This window comes from Phaseolus vulgaris, chromosome 2 (genome assembly GCF_051622355.1).
Source record: "Phaseolus vulgaris cultivar YP4 chromosome 2, ASM5162235v1, whole genome shotgun sequence".
Taxonomy (NCBI): Eukaryota; Viridiplantae; Streptophyta; class Magnoliopsida; order Fabales; family Fabaceae; genus Phaseolus; species Phaseolus vulgaris.
The window spans coordinates 43,908,216-43,930,939 of NC_143499.1; the positions used below are offsets into that span (position 1 = coordinate 43,908,216).

The 22,724-nt window shown below is 30.8% G+C and overlaps 4 protein-coding genes across 8 annotated transcripts; 2 read left to right on the forward strand and 2 right to left on the reverse strand.

The window, feature by feature from the left end:
* The first annotated feature begins 960 nt into the window (after positions 1 to 960).
* On the forward strand, positions 961 to 3,509 carry LOC137812386 (Cupredoxin superfamily protein). Its single transcript, XM_068614336.2, has 5 exons — positions 961 to 1,329; positions 1,460 to 1,552; positions 1,700 to 1,906; positions 2,013 to 2,189; positions 2,351 to 3,509. Exons 1-5 carry the CDS (start codon positions 1,042 to 1,044, stop codon positions 3,305 to 3,307), a joined length of 1,722 nt encoding a protein of 573 aa, XP_068470437.2. The 5' UTR covers positions 961 to 1,041; the 3' UTR covers positions 3,308 to 3,509.
* Positions 3,510 to 10,294: 6,785 nt separating this feature from the next.
* LOC137809796 (fasciclin-like arabinogalactan protein 21) lies at positions 10,295 to 12,025 on the reverse strand. The gene is made up of 2 exons (XM_068610873.2): positions 11,468 to 12,025; positions 10,295 to 11,365 (listed from the first exon to the last, which is right to left on the reverse strand). The coding sequence occupies exons 1-2, from the start codon at positions 11,981 to 11,983 to the stop codon at positions 10,556 to 10,558; spliced, it is 1,326 nt and encodes a 441-aa protein (XP_068466974.1). The 5' UTR covers positions 11,984 to 12,025; the 3' UTR covers positions 10,295 to 10,555.
* Positions 12,026 to 12,341: 316 nt separating this feature from the next.
* PNSL4 (FK506-binding protein 16-2) lies at positions 12,342 to 14,683 on the forward strand. 5 transcript variants are annotated; one of them, XM_090298936.1, is made up of 7 exons: positions 12,354 to 12,777; positions 12,873 to 12,965; positions 13,047 to 13,107; positions 13,190 to 13,258; positions 13,600 to 13,742; positions 14,223 to 14,329; positions 14,401 to 14,683. In XM_090298936.1, exons 1-5 carry the CDS (start codon positions 12,445 to 12,447, stop codon positions 13,680 to 13,682), a joined length of 639 nt encoding a protein of 212 aa, XP_090155062.1. In that variant the 5' UTR covers positions 12,354 to 12,444; the 3' UTR covers positions 13,683 to 13,742; positions 14,223 to 14,329; positions 14,401 to 14,683. The 5 variants fall into 5 exon arrangements, with proteins under 5 accessions (XP_068470438.1, XP_090155062.1, XP_068470441.1 ...); XM_068614340.2 differs by having other exon boundaries at positions 14,223 to 14,239; XM_068614337.2 differs by having other exon boundaries at positions 12,342 to 12,777; positions 14,223 to 14,683.
* A 2,953-nt stretch (positions 14,684 to 17,636) lies between these two features.
* On the reverse strand, positions 17,637 to 18,664 carry LOC137812388 (Heavy metal transport/detoxification superfamily protein). Its single transcript, XM_068614342.2, has 3 exons — positions 18,583 to 18,664; positions 18,084 to 18,248; positions 17,637 to 18,003 (listed from the first exon to the last, which is right to left on the reverse strand). The coding sequence occupies exons 2-3, from the start codon at positions 18,244 to 18,246 to the stop codon at positions 17,705 to 17,707; spliced, it is 462 nt and encodes a 153-aa protein (XP_068470443.1). The 5' UTR covers positions 18,247 to 18,248; positions 18,583 to 18,664; the 3' UTR covers positions 17,637 to 17,704.
* Between the last annotated feature and the right edge of the window lie 4,060 nt (positions 18,665 to 22,724).

Sequence of the window (22,724 nt, forward strand, 5' to 3'; positions counted from 1 at the left end):
TATAATATTAAATGATAATTGACTGAGTAAGTTAGCATGTTAAATAATATAATTGACTAAATTAGATAAGGTCATACATATTCACTCTTTTTCACTTTTAGAAATGTGTTTCACTTCTTTGAAACCAAAACAATTTACATTTCCTGGGAATATATTTATTTATATCTATGCTTGTTTTACATTCATTTGTTTATATTTATGTTTGCTTGATATTTATTTATTTATACTTAAGCTTGGTTTATATTTATTTATTATACGCATTATAATTTTACTTCTATGTTATTAACACTATCCATATTATGTCAATTATTACTTTGTTGTTTGAAAAAAATGTTATAATTATTATTTTAAAATCATATAATAATAAATTTTGATATATATTATACATATTATTTGTTATTATTTTAAATCCTTTTATTTTTTAAAATTAAATTTGCATAATAAATATAACGGGTCACCATAATATATATATATATATATAGATAGATAGATATATAGCACTGAGACTTGCGATTTCTTCGAGGGCATTCGAATTATATATTACATGATTACGATTTCGTCTTTTGGAATGTACATTGTTAACGAAGTAAGGTTCGTTATGTCAGAAATTGAGGGTTATTAGTAAAATGAGTTAAGTGTATGACTATTCTTAAGAAGGCTTAAAGATACAAATAATATAATCAGGAGTAATAGAGTGGAAAAAACTATAATAGATAAAAAAATCTCTGTAACAAGTTATTCCAAAAATAAAAGATTGTGTGTATTTTTTGTACAGTGATGTTGAAGTTGTAACTTTGTAATCCGAAAAGAGAGCGTCAAAATCGCCAAATTGAATATCAAAGAAACTTCGGGGCAGGGTAAGCTAGCTGATGGTCAACACGGTGCGGGAAATCAAAATTTCACTGTAACACATTTCATCACTATATTATATTAATCTAATTCACTTCATCCATTATATAAACACCATTCTGGCTTTTAACATCTCTCAACTATATCTCAATTAGCTTTCTCTCTTTCTTACGCATATTTTACTTGCTAGCCATGGTTGAGCTTCCGTTCAGCTCAAGGGCTATTCCAACATTGTTCATTCTCTGTTTCGTCCTTATTTTTGGGAATTTCCGCAATGCAGAGGCCAGAAATAGACATTACAAATGGGAGGTGAAGTATGAGTATAGGTCCCCTGATTGCTTTAAGAAGCTTGTTATCACAGTCAATGGAATAACTCCAGGACCCACCATCCAGGCTCAGGAGGGTGACACAGTTGTTGTTCAAGTTAACAACACTTTGATCACAGAAAATCTTTCCATCCACTGGCATGGGATTAGACAGGTTTGGCTTCATTTTCTACCCCAAAATATTTTTTCAAAATATAAGCTTGAATGAAAGAGATTTAAATGATTAATTTAGACTTTTCATCTGTTCTTATTGATTATTCATGTGTATGGTTTGTATGTGGCAGATTGGAACTCCTTGGTTTGATGGATCAGAAGGGGTAACTCAATGTCCTATATTGCCTGGCGACACATTTATTTATCAGTTTGTTGTAGACAGGGTTAGTTCCAAAATTCTAACTTATATTAACCCACATGAATAATCATGTTAATTCCTTATCTTCTGTTTGCTGTTTGGTGTTCAATTCTTTCATACATAACACCAAAACAGTTCTTAGTGTCTTATTTGCTTGAATATTTTGTTACAGCCTGGTACATATCTTTACCATGCTCACTATGGAATGCAAAGGGAAGCGGGGTTATATGGACTAATTCGTGTGGCACCCCGTGACCCTGAACCCTTTAACTATGACTTTGACAGAAGCATTATTCTGAATGATTGGTACCACAAAAGCACTTATGAACAAGCTGCTGGACTGTCTTCAATTCCATTTCAATGGGTGGGAGAACCTCAGGTAAATTAATTGTTCAATGCAAAATCTACCATCTTTACTATTTCCTTTCTTCAATGTGTAACTGTTGGTTTTATTCTTATTCTTTGTATATATTTGTTTTCCCCAGTCACTTCTGATTCATGGAAAAGGAAGATTCAACTGTTCCAAATCTCCAAGCTTGAGCACTGATGTTTGTGACATATCAAAATGTTCTCCCTTTATACAAACTGTGATCCCAGGCAAAACATACCGACTCAGAATTTGCAGCTTGACTGCTTTATCCGCTCTTAGTTTCCAAATAGAGGTAATCAAAGGTTTTATATTCATACAAATTCTTTCAATTAGCTTAAATCGAAGTATAACTTAAACTGAAAGTTTAATTTATTTATTCTGTCATAATCTTCTTCCTTACATGTCATGCTATTCTTTTGCCACTTGATAATAACTTCTGACTTGTCAATGCAGGGCCATAATATGACGGTGGTTGAAGCAGATGGTCACTATGTTGAACCATTTGTGGTGAAAAACCTCTTCATATACTCTGGTGAGACCTATTCAGTTCTGGTGAAAACAGATCAAGACCCATCAAGAAACTATTGGATCACCTCAAACGTGGTAAGCAGAAACAGAACCACCCCACCAGGGTTGGCCATTTTCAACTACTACCCCAACCACCCAAAACGGTCCCCTCCAACGGTTCCACCTTCCCCTCCTGCATGGGACGACGTCGAGCCAAGGCTGGCACAAAGCCTCGCCATCAAGGCACGCCAAGGGTACATTCACAAGCCCCCAACAACCTCGGATAGAGTCATAATGCTCCTCAACACGCAGAACAACGTAAGCGAGCGCAGACACTGGTCTGTGAACAATGTCTCTTTCACACACCCTCACACCCCTTATCTCATTGCCCTCAAAGAGAACATAACCAACGCATTTGACCCCACTTCTCCCCCTGACGGCAGTGAATTTGCCAACTACGACATTTTCAGTGTGGCTGAAAACGCGAATGCCACTACTAGCAACGGCATTTATAGGCTGAAGTTCAACACAACGGTGGATGTTATACTTCAAAATGCCAACACCATGAACAAAAACAACAGCGAGACGCATCCGTGGCACCTTCACGGGCACGATTTTTGGGTTCTGGGTTATGGGAAAGGAAAGTTTGACGTGAAGAATGACACGAAACAATATAATTTGGAGAACCCCATTATGAAGAACACGGTTCCGGTGCACCCCTTTGGTTGGACAGCGGTGAGGTTTAGGTCGGATAACCCTGGCGTGTGGGCTTTCCATTGCCATATAGAGTCTCACTTCTACATGGGCATGGGAGTGGTTTTTGAAGAAGGAATAGAAAGGGTTGGGAAGCTACCTTCATCCATCATGGGCTGTGGTCAAGCCAAAGGTTTTCATAACCCATAATTATCATACACTTCCTTTCATTCTATTCTTTTTTACATGAACTTTCTTTCTCTTGCAATCGATGGCAAGAACTGATATATGTTAGATAGAGTTCTTAGTGACAGAATCACTGTAATACTCAATAACTATATATCTTATTGTTATGACCAAAAACGTGTCAGCAACTGCGTTTTGAAAAAAAATTGTCACTTACTATAGTTCAGATGAATTTTTCTTTAAGAGACTCACTATAATACTCTTATGATGATAACTATTACTTCAAATGTTTAGCAATAATAAATACACTCCACTTCTAAAAATTATAAACTTTTTTCAATACACAATTTTTGGTTTATAGTATTAAAGATTTAAATACTCGCTAATTATTTTATTAAAAAAATCAACTAGCTAGTGAACGAATATAAAGGTCGAAAGTTCAACAAAATTTGGTATTTTCTAATTTAACTTTTTATCATTTATATATCAAATACAAATTGCGTCATTTGATTAGAAAGAATGCTCATTTTTATTGGTAATATATTGAATAACCTTTTATTCTACTTTACTTTAAGTACGAGATTTTTAAATTATTTTCAAAACTTTTATTTCATTATAATTTTCTTATAAGCACTCATATTTTTATAATTTTTTTATTTACAATTTACCTTTGAATATCTTAAAAATAATTTAACTATCCTTTTTATTCCTATTTTTCTTGTAAAGCACATTTCAATTATTGCTGCCACTGAGATCAGATTGACCGTACTTTATAAAAAAATAACTAACTTTTGTTAAGGACCGAGTTAAGTAAATATAATATTATTATTTTGACTGTTGACTAAATAATAAACATATGCACCCACAAAAATTTAAACAGAAACCACAAGTAATAATGAAAAAGAAAAAACCTTTTAAATTAATAACCAGATGTTGAACAGATATTTTCACATATGTATGGGAGAAAATTTAATTTATTTTCTTGTAATCACAAAATGAAAGATTGAGATTAATAGTGATTCATTTTCATTATATATAATAATATTAATATAAGTAAGTATATATATATATATATATATATATATATATATATATATATATATATTTGAACGGGTGTTGGAACTAGAGAACGATTGTTTTTACTTCTACCTTCGGTTGTTATCACTCTAAACTTTCTGTTTCATCTTCCTCCTCTCGATCGTCTGGTCTCACAGGCAGAGATAGTACCTGTAGAAGATAGTCCAACGCTCAAGTCAGAGTGTCGGTCATCGAGTGTTAGAGTACTTTAAATAATGACATAGTTTTTAGGGTTTGTGCTATTTATATTTTCTTAATAGGTCTTTGTTGATGTGTCAAATTAGGAGGTTGATTCATGTTTAGGGTTGTGTTAAACAATCCTTAATTATAGATTAACTTTGCTTACTTGATCAACTCAAGATGAAATCTTATTATTGTAGTTATTGATCGTAGTTGATTGATTGAATGGTAAATATATATAATATATAATAAGAGTGAGTATGCTTATATATACTCTGGATCTATTTCCTATATATTTATTTGACTGAGAAGGCAATTGTATTTGAGTTTTATATCATCTTCAGTATATAATTTTGGCTTAAATACGTGCTGTTTCGTCAAACACGCTTCTCTGATAACTTCATCGATCATCACCAAACTAATAGTCGACTACTAGTTAGAAAAATAAAATAAAATATATATGACACTAAATATTTTTTCACGTTAACTAATAGTTTGGTAAATATTTTTTCTTAGAAACTAATAACATTATTACGACTACATTAAAGTATACTTTAAAAGACGTGTTGAGTTAATCATAAGACGTAGTGTCATGTGGAAAGCGCGTTCATCCCGAAAGGGAAATTTTAATAGTTTATATATAAATGTCGCATGCATTGTAACTCTTTTCAGCGTCTCCTAATCTACTTTTAATAGTTCTGAAGATAAGGATATACCAAAAATTGATACTAATTCAATATTAGTGAGTTTTAAGAATTTAATTTAATGATTAGTGAAGTTTTCTTTACAAGCTAAGTTGCATCAATGAAACGCTGAGTAGCTGATAATTTAGATTTTAAATTTTGCTGGGGTGGGAAAGGGAAGGGCTGTCTGTGGTCCGCTGAAAAAAACGTGGGATGGGTTATTTATTAAAAATCCGCTAGTTCATTTAGACCCGTCCCGCATAGTTCGTACGGGTCAAGTGTGGGACGAGGTGGGTTGATCCGCATAACTTTAAAATGTAGAATTTTTTTATACTTTCATATTTTCTTCATGTAACCTCATATTTCACATTCCGAAAAATTTAATAACATCGTAGTAAGCATCGTTTCATGAAAATAATATTATGAGATTATTTAACTAATGCATCTAGATAATAAAAATTCAATTTTTTTATTTAAAAAATATTTCTTATGCGGGTTCGGTCAACCATTATGGAGAGCCGGCTACAAAAATTAGCCCACAGATTCTATGTAGGATGGGTCAAGTGCGGGACAGGTCAAGTGCGGGACGGACCTATATGGAACGAGTCAACCCACATTGTCATCCTTATAATATAGAGAGGAAAGGAGATAAAAAAGAAAGAAAGTTTAAAGGAAATAAATTTCTTTTATAAAAAAAAAGAGTATAAAAATTATTTATTCAATTATGGAGAAACAGTCTTGAACATATAAACGTAAATATGAATCTTGAACATTAATTGATAATAATTTACAACATGTTCTTTTGTAGTTGGCATGTGCTATACCTAAGTCAAAACCATATATAAACTCAATAGTTAATCGCAACGGAAATTACGAGGCAACCCACAGAAGCTGTTGCTCATCAAGTTGAAGAAAAAAAAATATTGAAAATTTGAATTTTCTATCACGAACTTAGCGTCAAAAGTTAAATAGTTGTTTCCATCATTCTTTTTTCGCAATTTAAAATAAAATGACAGACAAAATAATTTTTTGAAAATTTAAAATAAGAATTGTTTTCTTAGACTAAATCCATTTCTAAAGTCCATGAATATCCCTTTCTTATTTTCATTTTTCTACCGTTTAGATATCTTCATTTGAGCTTATCTTCTACACATCACTTTCCGTGTGTATTAACATCATTTTTCAATAGCACATTGTGATTTCTTAATATAATATAAAAAAACGATGATACTCTCTTTTTTAAGTCCTATTTAAAAAAAATGGTTAAGTACTTCACAAATATAAAACTAAATTTAATATTTCAAAAAATTGATTAATCATTTTTTATTTTTATGTAAAAGAAATATCAAATTAGTTAGTCTGAGTACGTTGAGTAAGTTTATAAATCAGATAAATAAAATTTTCATAGTTGTATTTTTTTAACCACAACTTAACATCAAACTTAAATTTAACTAATTTTATTAATAAAATGAAATTTAAAAAATAATTATCAATTTGAGTGTAAAAATAATTTCAACTTAATTCAGTTTGTATCATAAATCATCAAATTAAAAAGCATAATTCAAGCTATCGTAATTTTTTTACTCAACTCATTCGTTACAAATTTGTTTGTTTGGTTTAATAAATAAATTTAAATTTGAGATTACGAGTAATTTTAAAATAAGTCAAACTCACGTTTTAAAATAACAATATTAAAGTATATATTTGGAAAAAAGTATATTCTTCTTCTACTAATTAAGTGTTTCTATTTTTCTACTAATAATATTCATAAAAAACTCTATTTAGTATCTAGTGTTTTTTCACTTAAAAATAAAAAGAAAAAAATGACAAATTTAAAAACTGTATTTATATTATGAATATGTTAAACTAGTCTTGATATTTTTAACAAATTAAATTTAAACTATTATTAGACTGGCTTGTATAAAGGAGCCAGTCTTAATTAAGATTGGTCTTAAGATAAATGAGTAAACTAAGACATTGCAAAATAGAAGGTATGTTCTCACTTTGAGGATGGACAATATATGGGGGTGTGTGAAGAAATTAAGGGGCGCAGGAAGAATTATCTTTAACCCCAAACCCTAAATCGAGAACTATTTCTTTACACATCTTCATATTTTCTTCTCTCACTTCCATAATTTTTTATATTTTCAAAAATATTCCTCTGTAATGTTTTGGATTATGTAATTTGTAAGTTTTTTTTTTTCAAATTCGTAATTAATTTATAGATTACATAATCTAAAAGTCTTTTTTCATATACATGATTAGTTTCTAAATTATATAATAAAGTCTTTTCTAATATGACATTAGCTTCTGGATTATGTAATCCTGAAACTTTTTTTCCAGATGGATATGTCTAAATTACATAATCCAAAAACTACTCTTAAATTTAGACTTTCAGATTGTATAATCCAGAATATCATTTTTTTTAAATATATTTCAAATTACATAATTCGTAAGCTATTTTCGAATCCAATATTAACTTCTAAATATGTAATCCAAAATATAAGAGTAATATAAAAATAATACAAATATATTTTCAGGTTTTGTTGTATGGAGTGAGAGAGAAAAACATAGTCCTGATCGAGATAATGAATCAAAACAATTGGACTTGGTTATGGAAAACTTTTTTTCATGCACCTCCGTACAATTTTATGACACCCATAACTTTTAAAATACCAGAAATATTTTTTTATATTTAGTGGGTGATTCATTAAAAACTCTAGATTATAGATCTAGAAGGTATTTCCAGTTTGAAAATATCTTAGAATTCTATAATCCAAAATAAGTTTCTTCAAAAAGTAGATATTTTTAGATAACAAAAATTATAAGATATTTTTAAATTGCAAAATCCAAATTTATTCACTAGTATCAAATAATTATACTCCATATTTCCATCTTATTTTCTATTCACTTTCTTAATTCAAAAAATCTCAATTTTTACTATTTTTCACTTTAATCTAAACAATTACCATTTCCTTAATCCAAACAAATTCAGTATGATTCTCTATTAATCAACCTTTATCTTAACTCATTGGATTTTTAGCTCAATTTACTCTGTATACAAATAAATTACTCTGCTCTTTAAAGAATTGATACATTAGGCATATGATCGATTCATATGTTATATGTTTGATAAATATGAGAGGTATAAGATAGATAATCATAAAGCAATGATTAAGCTTCAAAGTCATACAGTGCCTTGGCATGCAAGGTTTTTAATTTTTAAATCAAGTTGGACAAACGAATTAAGAGCTTATACATAGACCATGAGACCCTCATTTTAACGACACACATGCATAATACTCTAGTTAAAAATAGCTTTCTTCTTAAAAATTGTCTGCCTACAAAAATAATTATATGTATTTGAAAAATAAGTTTAAATGTTTATTGAAGTTTTTTTATTTATAAACTTATTACTTTATCTTTTAGTTAGTAGATCTTATGATAGTGAAATATAATCTGAATTACTGCGTTTTATTTTTAAATGATTATTAACTGATTTGTTACTATAATAACTAATACATAACATATTTAAATTAATTTCTAAATATAGTTATTCTATAATACCTGAGTAAATAAAATAAAAATATATATGTGATAATAAATTATATATATATATGTATTACTTAGGAATTTAAATATGCTAAATAGAATTTCACCGAATTAATCGTCAAAAGCACACCTTATAGTGTACTATTATTGTAAAAAAGAAATATTTTTAATAAATATTGGATTTTGTGTTCTAAATTATGTCTATTTTTTTAAGTTAATTTTTTCATTTTGATCACTCGATATATTACTTTTATCAGAATATTTTTAGGATAAAGACATGGTCAAATGAAAATTGATTTGTTGACTATCACTTTTTAAAAATAATTATCTAAGTTTTGTAATTTTAAAATATTGTATTCAATAATAATAAGCAATATAAAAATAAAGTTGAAATAAAGTAATATATTTAATTGCATAATGATATGGATGTGAAACTAGTATGGTGAAATATATCATAAATTAAAAGAACAATTGCAAATAAGAAGTTTAAGGAACACTTCCAGGAGGAGAATTACCCATACAAAAAGAGAAAAATAATAATTTGACATTTTTAAAAAATAAAACAGTCATGTACAACTCACTTTAATAATATAATAATATGTATTAGTATAATTTAAAAAATAAAAAAGTATAATCAATAAATTAATTCCAATGAGTGTTTTTTAAAAGAACAAAGCTTATTTGACAAGGTCTAATAGTAGAAACCAACTGTTCTACTGGTATTCTCCTATGTAACTCTTTTCAAAATAAAATATTATATTATATGAAATAATATTAAATAGAAAAATATACATCAACCTTCTTCTAATATAAAACTTTATTTTTTTCATCTAAAATTTCATTTTTTTTTTATAAAATAACAAAAATACTCTTTCTTTATATTATCAATGAGTTGGTTCTAAATATATCATTCCTCTATTAAATAATGATATCTTCACTTAACATCTAAAAAGTTATCATTTTATATTAATATAATATTAAAAAATTATTATTTTATATTAATATAATATTAAAAAATTATTATTTTTTATTAATATAATACTTTATTTAAAAAACTATTATTTTATATTAATATAATATTAAAAAATTATTATTTTTTATTAATATAATATTTTATTAAAAAATAGTTATTTGAGTTATTGTTTTTTAATATTAGATCTAAAAATACTCCACAACCAATAATATTATTATTTTAATATTTTTTATATATTATTTTATTACAAATTTATCCTTATATATATATATATATATATTAAAAGTATGGAATTTAGAGTTATATTGTGAAAGCATAATTTAGGTTTCTATTTCTTGTTTCTATCCTATCAATACTTTTTCGTGTAAAGATTGAAAAGTCATTTTAAACATGTATTTTAAGAGTGAGTGTAAAAGGATCACTTCCCTAAAAAAATGAAAAAGGTAGTTTAATATCCACTCAAAATAAATACACTTACTTGAGAACCTATTCTAGAAATATAATAATATATATTAGTATTTTAGATTAAAATGTAAACAAATCTGATTAAAATATGAATATTTGTACTATAAACCAAAATTTACCAAGAATGCTACATACTTAAAAAATTGTTAAGCTTTTACTGAAGAACAAAGTCAACAAGATTGACTGACTATGACTATACACAGCCGAGGCTCAAAGTAAAGGAACACTCACATTTCACAGGAATACACAAGCTAAAGAGAACTAACATCCATAATAGAGTCAACAAACTACAAGTTTCACTTCAACAGGGATCGATCATCGTGGAATTGAGGATGACATTATTCACAGGCCATGGTGGTCTTCAATCTCCACAATTGCCTTGACCTGATGTATTGGAGGCACCCCAGTGACGCAACTTCCACGTCCATCAAGAGCGGAACAAGTTCCCTGCGGCATCTGTTCTGCAGAATATCGAACATCACCCTCTCCTTCACCGCCTATGATAGTATCATAAGCAGCAGCCACAGGATTGATATGCGGAAACGGCAAATACACACTGTGCACCACGATCTTCACGTTGCGGATCAAATCTGCAACCTTAACCCTCACGTAGTTAATCCTCATCGGTGCCGACATCTCTCCTCCGCCGGAGGTCGTGATGAGCAGCGGCTGACCTCGTTCCAGCGTCGGCAGAGCAGTCCCGGCCGGAAGCTTCTCCAGATCCGCAATTGACAGGTATTGGTTCGGCACGACGTGGAACCTGACGTTACTGATGTACGCGTGCGAACCGGAGAAAATGGAGAGGTCGTCGACGGCGAACACGGTCATGTTGTTGAGAGTCACGAGCTCCGCATACTTCACCTTCATCGCCAGAGCGAGGATGCTGAAGCCGTTGTTGCGGAGCCTGAGCATCGCATCTCGGAGCATCAAGCGCATCATAGAAGGATGCGCAGCCGCATTGTTAGAGTGGAGATGATGCTGGCCGTGACCGGAACGGTGATCCGGATGGAACGGAAACGAGAGCGACGTCATCCTCTCCACCTCGCAAGAGAAAGGAGATAGTGGAGAGACGAAACCTTGGAGGCCGTGAACAACGACCATGCCGTTGTTGAAGAGATCCGGTTGCGTGATCTCCACACCGCCGACGAAAACCTTCACGAAAGAGGAAACAAATACATCTTAGTAATTAAACTGAACAGAAAATAAAACTGATTCCGACAAAAATTAATCTATAAGTTAACATGAGAGGAAGACCTTTGCGTCGGCTATGGTGTTGTTCCTCTTCGTGTTCCTGTTCTGATGAAGCGTCTCGGAGGTAACAGTGATGCAACGGCCTGCACTCAAGGTCTCAATCTTGGTGCCGAAAGCAAGTTTCTGGAGATAATCGATGGTGAAGAGGCCGGGAACGGTGTGTTCGCGGAGGAGGTTGGGGACGGAGCAAGAAAAGCAGGTGCGGAGAGAGGCATCGGAGGGAGCGAAGATTGTGGAAGGGCCGGTCCAGGCTGAGGAAGCGGTGGTTGCTGCGTCGGAGAGCGACGGCGCCGCCGTTGCCAGCTCGTGGAAACCCAGGTGAGATAAGATCGGAGGGAGAAGCGCGGTGTGAGAGAAGAACGAGTGTTCTTGGATATTGTGCGGAGTTGGCGGAGGATTGGAAGGCTGGAAGGGAGCTTCGAATCCTTCGTTGGAGGCGGTGACCTTGGTGCCGTAGAGTATGGCAGCGAAAGACGCGGTGCAGAGAAGCGCTAATCGCAGGGAGAAAGAATTTTCCATGGCGGAGAGAGTATTCAAGAAGCGGAGATTGGAGTTGGGAGTGAGTGCAAGCGGGAAATGTAGCAAGTGAGGTGCTTATATGAGCGCGCGCGAGTGAACGGTTTTGAAAAGTTCGTTAGGGGTACTTGTTAGTTAGGTGGCTGTTCGAGTGAGAACGTTCTCGAGTTTCTTTATCTTTTTTTATTAATTATTTGTGTTCAGACCTTGGTAATCTCTCGGTCCATCTGGTGGCCCAATTAAGTTTTGTAGGCCCAATAGGTATCTTTTTTTGTAGCCCAAAAAATAAAATGTAGAGTTTATTTTTGTTTTTTTTTCTTGAATAAAATCTTTAGACAGAAGATATTTAAATATTTTCTTTAAACAAAAAATGAAGAATAGGAATGAAAATGCTAACCGTTAATATTGGGAGTGAGGCACAGAAAGAGTTGAAGAGATATAGATAACGTGAAACAGAAAGGAAAATGGCACTCTCCCTGTGTTCCGGTGTTCGCGTTCCTTATTGCTCTCCTTCGTGTTCTTGGAAACCAAATGGTAAAAATTGCGAAGCGCCTACTAAGATGTCATGTACCGCAGTTCACAGTGATAAGAAGAATCCATTGGTTGGAATGGGTATTGGGTTGGTAACGGCTTGGGTGATGGGTTTAACGGCGTTAGATGCGGACGCCACAAGAATCGAATACTACGCTACCGTTGGAGAGCCTTTGTGTGAGTACAAGTATGTGAAGTCTGGCCTCGGTTACTGTGATATTGTCGAGGGCTTCGGTGTGGAAGCTCCAATCGGTGAGCTTATCAATGTTAGTTACTCACTCAATTTCTGCACGCAGGCAAACATTTTAGTTAGTTGGTTGTTGTTCTGATTATGAATATTAATGGTATATGCACAACACAGGTTCACTATACTGCGAGATTCGGTGATGGGATAGTGTTTGATAGCAGCTACAAACGTGGTAGATCTCTCACCATGCGCATTGGTGTTGGCAAGGTATACAATTTATTTTTTATCCTAAAGTATTTTGTAACAGTTTTTGCTGTGTTGTAACTTATGAGAGTGTATTGTGTCTAGGTAATCAAGGGACTGGATCAAGGTATTTTAGGGGGTGAAGGAGTACCTCCAATGCGGATAGGTATTAATTTCATTCTTAGATCATTACACGTGTCACTTGATACTCTCTTTACAGACTTGCTAATTTACCATTTTTAACCCAGGTGGGAAACGCAAACTGTATGTTCCTCCGCAGTTAGCATATGGCCCTGAACCTGCGGGGTGCTTCTCAGGTTACTTTTCATCGCATATGGAAAATTTCACTGCACCTGCAACACCAATACAGTAGTAGAATAACACTATAGAGAAGGGAAAATTATGTGTGTATGTATATATATATATATATATATATATATATATATATATATATATATATATATATATATATATATATATATATATATATATATATATATATATATATATATGCGAATTTGTTTCGGATTTTTTAACTATTACATGGAACATGCATTTTTTAGTTCATTACTTGAGTGTATGATTTATTATCAGAAGATGCCTTGATTATGAAAATTTGTTAGATTTTTTACATGTTTGTCACTGATTCAATAAATAGGTGACTGCAACATACCCGCCAATGCCACTCTTCTGTATGATGTTAATTTTGTTGAGCTTTATTCGGGGAACAGATCAAAGTGAACGAAGTCAAAGCTGATAAGATATATATATATATATGCATATGAACCACACATGGATTGGGTGAGTTTTCATATCTCCTTAGAATTTTTATGTTCTTAAAATACATTACTGAAATGGTAGCCAAACACTATTGTTGTGTTCAGATTACTTTCTGTATGCTTGGCAGCGGGCACCAAGCCTTGTTGGTCTTCTTTCCTTATTATCAAAATATAGTAATCAACAGCTTCGATTCTTGACCATGAAACAAGAAGATTCTATGCATTTTTATGTACGCATCTGCATGATAAAACATTGATTAGATGCTATAGTAGTTTAATCGGTTGGCATTGATTATATCTAATAAGCATCTGCACCATAAAACATTGATCACCTGCTTTAGAAGTTTATTCGGTTGGTATTTGATGAAACATTATATCTAATAAGCAACATTAAAATTTGATGACAGAAGTGATCATTAAAACATAGTCTGCTTAATATTTCTATTCTTGTGTGAAACACAGGGTTCTTTGTGAAATTTACATCATGTTGTTTAAATGGCAGGTAGAAGCAGACATGCGGTAAATAAATTTAATATATCTTCTTATAGTATAACGTGAAAAATTCTACTTAAAGCTATTAATGCTAAGAGATAATGATGTGATATACTGGTATGCTTTCTTTTCTTCTCTGGCCTAGTTTATCTAAAATAGGTACAATTCTAATTTCTTATTGCTTTTAGAGCAATAAAATAGTGGAGAATGTGGATCAACTTGTTTGGAAGAATCTCCTTCCCAATTCCAGCTACCTCAAGTTACTGTTCCTGGATAGTGGAGTGGTACATGATTGACCTGGATATCCCTTTTGTGAGTAATGACCAGTCCTTCCTCGGATATCTATTACATAATTCACGTGTATCTCTGCACAGGACATGCGAGCAACTTGTGTATCTTTAGTGTATATGTAATTTTCTGAATGATAAAAAATTATTAATTCTTGATATGATAAATGTCACCTCTTATACATGACATGCTTTACCCTTTTATCTTCCCGTCTGAAATAGGATTATATATGCTTAAGCAGTGAAATGCAATTGGAGAATTAATGTGACTAAAGATATCCTAAATTTTAATTTTCTCAAATGCAAGTTGTGCTTCTGTGTTTGGTTCAACTTATGAGGCAGATAAGCCCAGGAATACTAGCTAACTTTCTGAATGCTTTATATAAGCAGGACTCAGTTAAACTTTCTTGCTAATAGTTCACTGTGAACAGAATTTTAAATCTGAAATTTACCTACCCAATTTGGTACTCCTCTCCGATCTTCTTGTGCTCACCAGTTGGTGTGACTGACTAGTTTTGAGATTGGACAGCATATCTGAATTCCTTCAACCTTAACAAATGTTTATATCAGTATCCGTATTTTGCACCCCTAAATATTTTCTTACAACGTGATGACGTTAGGTGTGGTGATGATAATACTAATAATAATAATGAGTATAGTCATCTGCATAATTATGTTGAATCCCTCTATATTATCCCGAGGTTGCATGGGCCTTTACACTTTGCGAGGATCAGGTAAAGGGAGAGGGAAACAAAAAAAGCCAAAGCAGAAAAAATAAAGCTGATTCCTGCCTCTCACTTTGATTGAGAGGAAAAAGATACGCCTTCCTTGAACATTATTGTTCCTGTTTGCTTCAGCTTCTTCTGGGAACCAAGCGTATTGGAATTGGTTTAAATTTTGTATGCTTTTTCAAAAATAGCATCAATGCAGACTGTCAAATTTTCCTTTTTGGTGATAAGAGGGGCCAAGTGCTCCGTAACTAGGCAGCTAGCAACGCTCGGGGTCGGCAAAGCCAAAATGCAATGTTACTGTGAATGTGTATACTACAGCGAAAATAATCAATGCCTCTAATTAAGCAATTTGGAGTCCTTTCTAACTATATTCTACTTTGCTTGGTTAAGAATATTGACAAAAATACCAAATCTTATGTCATAAAGTGATAAGTAAAAGTTTTATCCACATATACTTGCTTGGGAAATTAAAGGATAGATTCTATGAGAATTTTAATGATAAAATAGTCAAATATAAAAAACAATTGCATATAAAATAAATTAAAAATAGTAAGATATTTTAATTTTTGCCACAAAATGAGTTTAATTTGAATGAGTAAAATATTTGGATTTAAGCTCAATAGACTTCTTAAAATGGTAGCATCAATCTTTCTAGGGTTACAACTTAATTATCTTGAATTATCTTGAATCCATGATTGTAGGAAGTGAACTTTAAATCTAACTCAACATTATAAGATCAATTTATAAGGTAAAGTTTGCATCTACTTATATATTATATAAATGTTCCCGTTTCTAATCAATGTTTCTAATCAATGTGAGATTTTTAATATACAAAGTTACAACATTAACATGCTTTTAGGTTCATGAATGTGTTTAAATAACTTAATTGTAAGCAATCATGAGTTAGTTAAGTGCATTCATGTATCTTTCTACTCCCATTCACATACTTTAAATTTTTATAAACTTTTAAAACATTTTAGAAACTTCTAAAAAATTTACAAATTAATTTTCTTCCTAATTTTTTCTTCATTCTTTCCTCTTGTTTTTTTTTTCGTCTTGTATTCCTTGATACTTGATGTGCTCTTAATTCAACAACAAATTCACATCTAACATACCTATAAAAGAAGTATAAATAACATTTAACCAAGCTCAAGGATGAAAGTCATAGTCAATTATAACTAAGTTACTTGGAATATCATGTCTATGTATGCTTGAGTTTCAAACATCTAGAAGTGACTTTGTCTATATATATGTATGTATATTTCTATGCATGTCCATATTAATCATTTAAGAATACACTAAGTCACATGATTCTTTATGTATGGAAAGTAAAGAATGTTCAAACGACAAAAATTTATTTTCTTGTAGAGAAAAGTTTTGTTGATCCTATGAACAGAAAATAACATATATTTAATATATTAGCACCCTTTCTTGAATAATATGTTGTTATTAAAGCTTCATTCCTTTCTTGCATTCACTGGGCCATAGAGATATTAAAGAGTCCATGAAATATTTTGATTCCTTTTTTAGTAATTTAATCTCCATTTCACGTGGCTAAACTTCATAACTAAGGAAGAAGGAATAATATGGAAGACAAATCTAATTTGTTAGAAACTTGCAAGTTCATAGATTGTGTTAAAAACCTTCTTAAGTAAGGTGGAACTTACTTTCTTTAGGAACAAATCACTTTATTTTTATTCTTTCTTTTCCTTTCTCTCTTTAATTTCATTGTTATTTTATTCTTTGTTTTCATAATGTCATAAGTTTGCTCTTTTATAGTAGTGAAACTTTCTTGTAATAGACTTTTATAAATAGAAACAGTTAAGTTGCCTAAAAATGGACTCTTTAAGAACACACATAATCTTTCATTACGTACAAAACACTTCAATCCTTCTTTTACTGTCTCATTTAAGCTATTTAAAAGAAAAAGGTTCTCACTTAGCTACTTAAAAATATATAGCTTCAAGCACTCACAAAATATTTCTGTTTTCTTTTCAACAAAGAAAACTTAAGCTACCAAACAAATTTGAGATAGTTTGAGTCAAAACAAAAATTTCCTCTCTGCATTTTAACCTTATGAAAACTCCTAATTTCTTCTAAATGTGGTCCTTCAACGAATGTTTTTAAAAACTAGACAAAATTAGATGCAAGATATACTAAAAGTTGAAAATAAACTTTAAGAAACAGTTAATAAAAATTAAACTGCCATTAAGGTTTAAAAACATGCATCAGCAAAGAAGTACAGTGCAGAATCTGGAACGCTGAGGCAAAAAAAGAGAGGAAAACAATGATGACAGCAACGTTGTTCCCATCTTTTTATGTAATTAATAAGCAAAAAAGAAGTGAACACTCGAGGAAAGCAAAAACTTGAAAATGGAGGAGATAAGAAAAAGAAAAAGAAAAATGTAAAAGACAAAAAGAGTGCATTAAAATTTGAAAATTTACAATGCTGTGCGAAAAGGCATATATTTTGTCTACATGATGGAGCAGGCATTTGGGTTGTCATCACTGAACATGGTGACATAAGGGTCTTCATATCTTGTGATTGTTCCAGTGTTGGCAGGGACCTCCACTCTCCTCACATAACCAGGAGGAGCCTTCTTATCATAAGCTGCCACTGCGTATGGATGAGCCACCAAATTGTAAGGTACATACGGCCAAATCTCAGCCTTCTTCCCCGTTGACTTCGCCTTCTTCAGCACCTTGTTTGCTTCAACATACCCACTCACTGTCACTTTCTGCTGTTTACGGTTTATCTCCACAGATTTCACTCCTGCACTCACCATTTCATTCAATCATCTTCATGTTAATATAGATGATGACGAAGACAAATTTATATATAACATAACTCACCACTTAATGAAGAGAGGGCGTTCTTGACCTTAAGCTCACAGCCATCACAATCCATCCTCACCTTTAGCTCCACCGTCTGGAACTGCTTCTTCTTTTTCTTCTTGTGTTGGTAGCCACTGCCCATCAGATCAGACAAGTACTCCAGTGTGCCTCCAACTCCCATTTCTGTGTGTTCAGACAAAAGGTGAAGAGGGCTTGGCAATGAATGTGTATATATAGCAACAAGATTACGTTGTGTGTGATTAAAATGATGGAAGCATACATATACACACATATATAGCACACACAACTACAACTCCATACAATGTTTTTTACGACATTACTTTTGTTTTTCTATGTTTCTGTCACTTTAATTATCTTATATTGTAAAGAACTTTTGATATTAGTACAAGAAATTGATTGATATTGAAAACAAAGGGAAGACAGGTGTGAAACAAAAGAAGATGCAATGCAATTAGGAAGCTTGTTTCTTAAAAAAACGGATTCCTTCCTTCCTTACCTTGAAATAATAAAAAATAAGAGTGATATCTGCTATGCGCTGTGAAGAAGTTGTATACTACGTTTGAGATCTCTCACTTACCGAGACAGAGTCTACTTATAGAGAGACGTTTAAACAGATTCAAACAGATTAAAGGTGGTGGTCCCAAAACACCACAAAACAATACCCTTTTTCTTACCTCCGTGTAAAACCAAAAAAATTGGATTAGGTTGACTAGAAAACATATTTTAGATGAGTGTGCTTAATTATTGTGTTTCTATTATAATCTTCATTTAAAAAACCTTTCTGTTTGTAATCAAATTATAATAAATAAAATAAAAATCTAATTAGTTGTTCGTGATGTAGATTGTAGATTGGTGACTAAACCACATTAAATGCTGTGTTATTTATTTTCTGTAATTGATTCGTGATTGTGTATTGCTTACGCATGTCTTTACCATCAAGATTTTTCCTTCCAAATGTTATATATTATTATCACTCTCAAGAAACTCTAGCTAACATAGATTTTTTAAAAGATTATTGATATCATGAGAAATGTATTAGTTTGTAGTTATTTTTAGTAGAGGTGTGATATTCAACTATCAAATTTATTAAAAAAAAAATATTTTAGATCATATATAATGAGTCTTTTAGTTTTTCTATTTAATCAATAATAATGAGTCTTTTATTACATTTATTTTAAATTTTTTTATAGCATTTTGGTCCGCGAAGCACAGATGCTGGACTGAGCTTAATAAAAAAAATTGAAAAAGAAAGACTTGCCTTGAAAAATGTATTGTTTGTATTTCTTTTATTATTTTTCTTGTGGGTAACAATATATTCCTTTTGACACTGAGAGGCTAATCTTTTAACGATATATGACTGAAATAAACTTAATAATACATTTTTAATTGATATGATTAGGACACTAAACTATTTACTAATTATGTACCAACATTGTTGGTTTATTAATTCACTTTATAAAATGGCTTCTCTTATTTTGTAACATCAAAAAATCTTAAAGGAGAAGAGAACATTGAGAGAAGGAAACACTCAATTATTGCTAAATGGTGGTTGGGTTACGTGTAAGTTTAAATTTAAATATATTACATGTCTATGTCAGTCTTATATTACATGCAAAAGCTTGATATTCATTAATTTATAACTATATAAACAAACAAAAAATCGTATTATATATATTATATCTTTACGAAGAGCATATCAAATAAAAGTATAAACGGAGTTTATTTTAATTATTTAATCATTGTTAAAATTATTTAAGATAATTGTAAATTTAACTTTGTGGGTTTATGACTGCAAAAACAGCTTTTGTTAATAGGTGGATTTCTTGTACTGTTATCCTCTTTCTTATATTTATATAAATCATTTTATTGGCTGATAAAAACAAGTCACAGTGCCCCTTTTCTAAAGAAAAATATTCTGTCACAAAAGTAAAACTGAACCTTCCACGGCCTTTCTTAAAAGCCTTCTAAAAGAATAAACTTAACTTCTTTCTTTATATTTTCTAAAATAAAACACCATTTATACTTACAAGTTAAAAATTATTAATTATTTTATAAATAAAAAATCGAAGTGATTCGACACCACTATAAGCATTTTATATAAAAAAATTAAAATAATACTAATAATCCAAAATTTTAAGAAACTAAATATATAAGTTTTCTTTCTGGTGAATTTCATGGTTGACGAAATGGTGAGAGATGCTGTTTTACGATTTAATTAGTATAATTAGCAATGAGGAGAAGAGTTATTAATTTTTTGATTACTTTGTTAGAGCTAAATGAAGTTTGAAATTAGTTTATGTAAGAAAGTGGTGAAATGACAGAAGCCAATAACGCGTTTGGTTGGGAACATTTCACACACCAGCTGTTGGGAGGAGTTGGTGCAGACGAATTCCAAAACCGGTTTTAGTTTAATACAACAATCTCAGCAACCCTAGTGTGGTGGAAGCTTCTTAAGTTTCTCCAATCAGACAAATAAATTATATGTAATTTAATTTCACAAAATTAATTTGTAAAATAAGAATTACATTCTATATAATAACTCAACTTTACAAAATAATTTTAAAAATATAATATTTTATTGTTAACTGATATAAAATATTTTATTTTGTGTACTTTAATTCAAAGCCATATTGCACAGGTGTCTGTCATGTTACGAGGTAGAGTTTTCTTATTTGCATGTAAGAGAGCAGAATATTTTACAATTTTTTTATGATTAAAATATAATTTATCTTTATATAAGGCTAATGGTTGGTGAAGCTACCTTTTGTAAAAGGAGCATTGGACTTATTATGAAGTAAGTTTTTAAAATAAAAAAAATATTTATTTTTTATATTGAAGATATAGAAACTATAATTGTAGTAAAAAAACTTTGAAATTTTTGTTTTTTATGAAAAGAAACAGAGATAAATTTAAAAAATGATATATCATTAAATCTTTTATTTATTTATTTATTCATTCATGTCGTTGTAACTCATAGCAAGTTCTTATGCCTGTCTCTTGAAACATTGGAACATATATATATATATATATATATATATATATATATATATATATATATATATATAATATGTGTGTGTATGCATGTCGTTTAATGAGTTTGGTTTTGTCCTCTTACAGCTATATGATGGCCTCTAAATATAGATGTCCATTTGAATGAATGCATGTGATTTAACAAATCCCTATTCTTTTGACCAACCTCATGAACATGCCTTTCTATTTGATCACACATACCCATGCATATATTATTTGATGGATCAATATACCTAAAATAACCATTTCTTAAAAAAATAAAATTATGAGCAAACAATTAAATACCATTTCTTCAAAACTATGAACTAATGAATTTGTTGCCTCCACTAGTGGCTGCATATGGACAAACTCATCAATTTCACCTCTTTGAGTTAATTTAGAGTTAGTACTAATTAAATGCTCTCTAATTAACGGTTAGTGTTAATTCTAGTTTTGTTTTAAACAAAAATTGGAGCATAGTGTTCCCTAATATTATTCTTTCTCCAATCTAAATGGTTCATAGTACCTGTTTCAATAAATTTATTCATAAACCTTTCTAACAAAGAAACATATTTTTTAAATTAATTTATATACATTTTTTTTAAAAAAATATGCAACTACAAATTAGCTTAAACATAAATTATTTTATTTTTGAAGAAATTTATTTTATTTATTCTTATTTTTATTTTTATCTCTTCAAAGTGTTTTTAAAAAAATTATCCAAATGAATGGAGAAATTTATGTATTTGTATCAATAAAGTTTCTTTTTATGTATGATAAAACTTTCATAATTATGGTATGCAAGGTAATTAATTGGGAGTTTATTCCTATTGAAAATGAAACAGTCGAAATCGAACGAGTCACATTATTTGGATTGATGATCGATCGACTGAATAATTAATTACAATAAAGAATAAATAAAACATATGCGACAAGTATGATAACATTTTACATATCAACATTCCTGTGAATTTGGACAACACTTCGATAAATCCGGAAACTAAGATAAATTAGCTAATAATGTTTTATTAAAGATACATGTCAAATATGGTGCATGAATAAAATAACCTACTACTGAATACTATAAATAAGTCTTTTACACAAGAGTAAGGTACGTTTTTATCAATTACATACACTCTTAATATACAATACTTACTTTATAATTGGAGAACCTTTTACAGGTTACCTCCCTTGATCGAGCATCAAAGAGTTGAAGAGTACGAGAGGGAGAATACAAGAAGGACAAAGGAGGAGCGACAAAGATATCAAAAACAAAATTATTACTATTAGCTCTAGTTCTAGGTACTATCTAAACCTCTTTAGTTTACACAAGTACAAAAACAAAAAATCATCATTTGATAAAATTCACATTTCTTGTTATAATTCATACACCCATAATTAGTGGATGGCAAAGAATTATAAACCTTAATTACGTTTTTTTTTATTTCTTTATTTGATAATAGATCAAATTATTTTTTAAAATCAAGAACACGCGTCAAATTATCTTTAAAATTACAAAGTGTTAGTGTAATCTTTCAAATTACTACTAAACAATAAATTACTTTAGTCTCTAAAAGTATAACAATATTTTAATAAGTTAAGAAACCAAAATAATATCTTAATAAAATT